The following is a 7,472-nucleotide window of genomic DNA, read 5'->3' as shown; positions in this document are numbered from 1 at the left end:
TATATATATATAGCATCATCATATTGATTTGATATGTCAACAATTTGTCAAATAAAAGAACAATATCTCCCCTTTGCAGAGTAGAAGTAAAACGAATGGTTCCTCAAACTTGTACGTTTGAATGCTGCACTTTTACTTATTTGTACATTGTTGTATTGAATATTGTAAAACGTTCCTCCATCACAGTGTAAACTGGTGGCTGAAGGTGTCGGACCTCTTCACTCTTTGACCCCAGCAGCGCCTCTAATCCGCAGCGAGGAATGAGAGGCATTCTTCAGCTGCTCACAGGAGGAGGAGGAGGAGGAGGGGAAGTTACGACGTAGTAGCGGCTCTCAGTCAGTCAGTGAACCAAGTTTCCAGCGACTCAGCCATCATGGTCTGAAACTTTGCTTTTTTTGAAATGAACTCACTCGGCGGCCGCGGAGGGGATTTAAGCGGCGATAGAAGCCCCTGACCTGGGTGTGTTTCTTTTGGAGGCGGTGGGTGGGGTGGTGTCGGTCCGGAGAAGCTGAATATGGGTCAGACCGCTGTGTCTGCTGTGTCTCAGCCTGCGAGCGGTGAGTGTGTGTGCACATAATGTAACGTTACGTGCCTCCCTGTTGTCTCACACACACACACACACACACACACACATTCCGCTATCTTTTCTCAGGATGTTTGCTCATTTCTGTCGGATAATTCACGGAAACCTCCTCACGGTTCCAACACAGAAACAACGCGCTAAACGGGGTTCGTGCTAATAGGAAGTTAGCTCTCTGAGACGCGCTCGCATCCTCTCGGTTTCTAGTTGTGTCGCTGGTTGCGTTGCCCAACTGTTGGTGAAGCGGACTTCACTGTGAGAGGACGGGCTGTTGTGCAACCGAAGAGTTGCATCGCTGCCGCCGCTGGATAATGAAGTGCTCTGTTGAGTTAATAGGACTTTATGTGTTTAGCAACCGGTTTGAACAGCTCGGTTTGTTTTCCTACAAGACCCCAGAGATCTCTCTGAGGGCTCCAAGTGGATTTACATTTAATTCACAGTATGGACCTTATTATCAAAAATAAGTCCTCAAGTGAGCCTATTGTCATTGTTCAGCTAATGGTTATTTTCATTTTTTATTAACTTATTGTGTGTTTGGTCTATCAAAATGTAACCCTTATCAAATTGCCTTTTTTTTGTCCATCCAACACTTAAAAAAACGCCCAAATGTTCAGTATAAAATGATTTACAATAGAGAGAGGACACTTGAAGGGCTGGGACCACATACTTGTTGCCTGAAAAATTACATAAAAGTTCAGTTTATTGTCACATGATAGAAAGGAAAAGCAGCAAGCCCTCACTTGTACCATGAAATGTCAAATTATTTATTTGTTGATCTCTATTTGGACATTCCTTCCATGTTTTACTCATAACACTCCCAAAACAAACTACTTAAAAAAAAAAAAAAAACAACAACTTGCATCCTTTTTTAATATATTCTTAATCTCAGTTCCTGTGATCGACGGCCATGCTGGTTTCATTCTCGCTGTCAATGTCGAGGGCTGTTTCACACCCGCAGTACAAAGTGAATACCACTGACTGCAATTTCCCACCTGATGCAAAAGAAAATTCAATAAGGATCACATGAATATGAATCACTGCTTCAGATGAACAAGTATATTAGTTATAGAGATTGTCAGAGGTAAAACCAACACGAGTCGGCTCCAATACGCCTTGACTTAGATTCTCCAGGTCCCAGAGAGATTTACACTATTATTCCAAAAGATTTACCCTAATTTTGGTGTTTTGATGATGATGGTAGGGAGGGCGGTCTAAAGTGTGGCTCCAAAATCTCAGGTGGGTTGAGACCTGATATCTCCTGATTTAAATCATAATTCTGCTCCGTTGCCGTTCGTAGTCTTCCTTAAACAAAGTGAGTTGCCCGGTTGTCATATACATGAAAAGGTCGTCCAGCCTGTAACTAGAGATAAACTACTGGATGGATGCATCATGATCTTGAAGCACAGAGTCACTTAAAGCCTTAAAAGATCAAATATGAGACTACATTAGCACAGGAGTGTGTGAGAACGTGCTGCACCTCACACTTACAAATCGTCTTTTTTTTTTTTTCTTTGTCCACTGTAGTCCTTTGTCTGTCCGTGAGCCATAAAAGTAAACATTTCCCATTTGCTCACATTTTTCATGGGAATGCTTTAAGGCAGTGAGGCACAGGAAGAGACGAAGGACTCCGGATGAAAACAAAACTGGACCTTTTTTATGACGCTGTCAGCATTTAACAGTAAAGACTCAGACTGTTTTGTAGCACACTTAAGCCAACATGCATAGGGTCCTGAGGCCATAATAGTGATCTATATAGGCTCAGCGTTATATTATGATGCTGTGCTGTGCTTTTAAATGCTGAATCTACAGTACTAATAGCAGGAGGGGGAAATGATCTGTCAGGGTCTTATTGAAAGATCATTAATATAAAACTGATAACCTCTCAGCCTTAATGAGTTATGACTGTGCGTTAAAACGCTGGGAAGCTGCAGTCTCTCCTCGATTTATTTAGGGTCTGTTACTCCTGACTTTAATCCAGCAGGCCCTCTGAGTATCATGAGTTTAACAGGCCTGTGCTTCTCTGGCCTACATTGGAGAAAAGTTTGGAAGAAATGACCCAAGTGTTAAAACATCAGCTAATGCCCAGCATCGCCCCTCCCTCCTCCGCTCTCATCCAACACCTCCTTTTTTTTTGCCATATTTTCTTCTTCTTTCCCTGCAAGTTACTGCCCTCCTCCTCCTCCTTCCCACATTTTCTTTTTGCCCCACCTCTCCCCTTCTCTCTCTCTCTCTCTGTCTTCTCTTCTGTCTCTCTTTGCCTCTTTCTCCCTCTTCGTCCGTTGGTGACGTCCCCGGTGACTACCATGCGAAGGAAGGAAGCCTCTCCCTTTCCCCCCTCCTCTTCATCCTCAACACATGTTCCTGCCATAACGTCTGAAACAAAATAATGCTGGCTGTCACAGCCCAGCTCTTAAACAGTGACAGAAATGGGAGACACACGGTTATACTCAACTGATAAAGTCAATACAAGTCGGACAAACAGATGGGAGGAATCTGTTGTGCTGTAAGAACACAGAAAAGTAACCAAACAAAGGTTTTCGGGTGAGAGGAGATCCACCAACTTCTGCTGCTCAAGCTTTAATGCATGGGGGCCACACGGGGCCCAGGTGTGTCCTATGCCACTGATTAGTCCTCAATCAGGTCTGCAGCCCTGGAGAAAGACAGCACAGACAGAGGGGCGCTCACACTGGCTTTGTTAGAAAACATCTCCACTTTAAGTTAATCTTAACATTACATTTATTTATTTGTTTTACAGTTATTTATCTGATGCTAAACAGCTCACTGACCCCTGCATGATTACTTCATTGAGGCGTCTGTCGTGTCTCAAGTTGTGTTTCTGATTATCTCACTCAGTCCCACAGCTGCTTTATATCCAAACCCTGACTCACCCCTTCAGCGTGACATCGCGAGTCATCCGTACCAAAGTAAAAAAATGCCTCCCTGTGAAATCCAGTGTGGAATCGCCACGGAGTCGAGTCAGCAGCGGCTGTAAAGTGTAATAACGCCCCTGAGTTAACCTGAGGTGGATTGGAGCCACGATGCTGTGATTTAAAAGCTGCAGTCGGTATCATTTTGCTTTGTCTTGGCCGGATCCGTCTTGCCTGAAATGCTGTAAAATTGTAGCTCTGAATTGCCCTCGTTTCAACTTTCCTCGTTGAAGAGGACGTGCTATAATATATTTATTTGTCATATATTGTAGAGCACAAGTTTGTCTTTCCGAGGCTTTGAGGCGAAGCTGCGTTGTGTTCTTTAGCTCTCTGTTCACAGCTACCTGACGGTGGTTGATGCTGTTACTTCCTTTAGCTGCTGACAGATGTCTATTCATGCTGTGGTCAAGGTGTGGTTTGACTTCGGGGAAAGATCAGGGTTAAAATTTGTACTTAGCAAGGTTAGGGAACCTTTGTCGTCATTGTTACAATAAGATTAGGGAACGTTTGAGGGCATCCTCGCTCAAAAACAACGTCACCTGACTTCCTCCTCTGCTCCGAGTGTATGAGTTTTGTCACTTGAAACTAAACATATGTCATTTTGGGGAAGTTCCTGAAACGACTAATGCTGCCATTGTTGTTGTGGTGACAGCTTCGTTTCGTGGGAGTCGAGAGCAGTGGGTCCCGAAGAACAGAATTAATACAGGCACATTCTCAATTGTAGTTTAAGGCTCTGCTGCTGTGTGGATTTATGGATAAATTAATAGTTATTATTATTTATCTCAAATAATTAATTAGATTAGGTATGCCACTTGGCATTTCCTTAATTTTCTTTACAAATAACATTAACGCACTTCTAGTGATTGTGATATCCGTTGCGTATTTTGATGTCTTAAAATGTTACGTAAAAGCTAAAGTAAATGTCTTTTAAGTTGTGTAAGTGTACATTTGAATAACGGGATGATTTAGTGTTAAGTTGCTCTCCATTGAAATTTCTTTGAAGATTAACACTTGTGTCATAGAACTGTAGGCGTATGAAAATATCAATTTCCTGTGTTGCAACATGACGCGTATCAGTTGCAGACCGCAAAAATGTGATCCGTCTGGATCTTGGCTTCAACCGCTCTAATAAACAAAATCAGGATTTGTTTAGAAAATAATGAAGGGGACTTTCTGCAAAAGACTGTCAGTTCACTATCTATTTTCTCTTCTCTATTCTCTGAGTCAACATTCATCTTTCTATTTCTCTTTTCCTTTCTCTTCTTTCTCTCTGCGAGTAATACGTCTGTCCATGTTAGGTTCCCACTCGAGGTTTAATCGGTGGGCTAATGGTGATGATAATCTCTGTTACTGATTTTCCCATCATTAGCTGCACAAAGCAGCTGCTGAAATGGACCTATTGTTGCGATTTGATATCGACACAGGAACAGGAAGTGTGTGCGTGCGTGCGTGCGTGCGTGCGTGCGTGCGTGCGTGCGTGCGAGCGTGCGAATTAAATTGGTGTCTGGGGAGAGCGTGTACTGGCCTCTGCACTGCACTTTTCCATGTCTTTGCTCGTGGTTTTTGTGCTTTTAATTGCCCTGTTTGTGAATGTAAATGTTGTTTTGCTACATCCCTCAACAGTCAGGGTCGTAAGGTGAGCACAATCCTACTGAGAGCAGTCAAACCGGCATACTTGTATGTCATGCTGTGATTCAACATGCTGCAGTGTTGCTTTTACATTATTGGGCTGCACAATTTATCAACATTTTATTTAAAATCAATTGCAATTGTAATATGGCCTACCGCAATTTTCAAATCGCAGGAGGAGCAATTATTGTTAAAGGCAAAAAGTATGTCAAAATACAGTTTTAAATGAAATATTGTGTTGCACAGATGTCCTGGCCTACACTACGCAATCTTATCGAATTTGCAATCAGTCAAAAATAATCGCAATGAGATATTTTTTTCTAAATTGTACAGCCCTACTAATTTAGGCTGATTAACATTTGTTTCTTGATGACATAACTCTCCTGCAGACGGCCAAATACCTGAAGCCGCACCTTAACATTTGATATAATATAGGCTGCTCTGCATTAATCTACCATCACCAGTAAGCAGCATCCAGAGACGGTTTATTCTGATCACTTTCAGCCATCAGTGAGGCGAACTGAGCACCAGATGACCAACAACATCTGGCATCAGCAGTCTGTCGGTGCTGGTGAGAGCCAACCAATTAACAGGCTATAGATTGTTTTCTACTGAGCTGAAGACCAGGATACGGATTAGCTCCATCAGACGAGAAAATATTACAGACGAGTTCAAAAAAATGTGTTTTTCCATTTCCTGGACTTCAACCGCATTCTTTTGATTTACCTCTCAAACGCTGGCTTTGTGCTGTTGGGCAACAGCAATAATTCTTTCTAAATGTTGCCGAGTGTGTTTTCAGCTGTTTTTCTGCTGACCATTTTGCTGCATAAGCCTCTTAAAGGGATTTGAGAAAACTCTGCACTGTTGCCTTTTCAAACGACCTTTGTTATGGTTCTGTCTATAGTTACTGAGAAGGACACGAGCTGAGAGCAGTTGGTCTTTGCATCTTTACCCATCAGCAGCAAACATCTGATTCAGTCTCATTACTCCATGTGCTCCCATTTCTTAACAGCTAAAGGTTAAATCCCTCCTACCATCTCGCTCTCCGATATTGTCATGGATAATAAAAATGTGTTTGTTGAAGAGATGAGTGCAGGTCAGCATCTCTGACATGTACACAAGATAATAACACGCAAACAAACACCATATCCTCGACATTGATGTTATTGTTCTAACAGGCGGGATGATTTAATGTTCCTCCAGTATTTTAATTAAATGCACAGTACTTGTTCAAACTTAATTAAAGCGTGAGCACAAACACAAGATACATAAGGATCCAGTCAGTGCAGTGTGGTACAGTAGAAACTGTCATGACTGCTAAACCCACAGGGAAATAACATGACTCAAAGGCAGAACCCAGTAAATTAGTAAAGACAGTCTTTACTAATCAAACAGGTTCGGTACACACGAGATCCGTCGGATAATCAGGCAAACAAAGCAGGCAAGGACGAGGCAAACACGAAGTCTATAATAACAGGCAGAGAGATCAGAGAAAAACCAGGAACACTAAGGAGATTGCTGGACTCGGGGCAACAAAGACGAACTGGCACAGAGACTGGGAAACACACAGACTCAATACACAGAGGAGGTGAGGATGATTAGGCACAGGTGAATCCAATCGGAGGGCGGGGGAGACAATCACATGGGCGGGAAAATACACAAGGGCAGGAAGAGAAGTCTCTGAGAGGAGAGGAGAGGAATACAGAATAAAACAGGAAATAATGGAATGTTAAAATAAAAGTAAACATAAGGAGCAGAAAGAGACATGGCAATGACGAGAGTTTTTTTGATTGATCAGCGGAAATAAAATAAAAAAAATATCTCTGGTTCCGCTGCAGTCCAACAATGCCATTGTGTAATGCTAAATCAGTGGAGTACTCTTTTTTGTTTTAAACAAATTAAATGCCCTAAAACAACTGCTAACATGCTGTAAACTCTCCCTAACGGTCCTGACCAGCCTCAGACTCAAACTTCAGCTCCTAGCTGCTACAATAACTTGACGTTCCTTTGAGGGAATTCATTTAGTAATTTGAAGATACAAATTATGATGTTCAGGAAAAATTACCTAAAGTGTGTTAGCAGAGATAATAACCTTTTGATCCCTGCTGCGCTCCCTAGAGCGAGTCAGCAGAACTCAAAAAACAAAAACCTTCCTCTCCTTGAATCTGAGGAATCACACACCACCTCTCTTTCCTCTGTAAGGTTCCGGTATGACGCGCATACACACACACACACACACACACACACACACACACACACACGCACATAGACATAGATAAACACACACACACCATCTGCACACTGCCTGAAGTCTTCCAGAGGGTTCACAGGACTTC

General features: G+C 42.4%; 1 protein-coding gene across 4 annotated transcripts in view; it reads left to right on the top strand.

The window, feature by feature from the left end:
- The window catches only part of phactr2 (phosphatase and actin regulator 2), a 37,830-nt gene that overhangs the window by 14,397 nt on the left and 15,961 nt on the right, over positions 1 to 7,472 (top strand). The window contains exon 1 of one of the 4 annotated variants that reach the window (XM_031876955.1): positions 298 to 557. The exons of the other annotated variants lie outside the window; for them this stretch is intronic. Within the exon in view, the coding sequence (XP_031732815.1) occupies positions 515 to 557 (43 nt within the window). The 5' untranslated portion in view covers positions 298 to 514. Of the gene's footprint in view, positions 1 to 297; positions 558 to 7,472 lie in introns of those variants that run through there. 4 annotated transcript variants of the gene reach the window in all.

This window comes from Anarrhichthys ocellatus, unplaced genomic scaffold, assembly GCF_004355925.1.
Source record: "Anarrhichthys ocellatus isolate YVR2014 unplaced genomic scaffold, GSC_Weel_1.0 scaffold3, whole genome shotgun sequence".
Lineage (NCBI taxonomy): Eukaryota > Metazoa > Chordata > Actinopteri > Perciformes > Anarhichadidae > Anarrhichthys > Anarrhichthys ocellatus.
The sequence above is the reverse complement of the archived record's forward strand: the minus strand, read 5'-3'. Positions and strand labels throughout refer to the sequence as shown.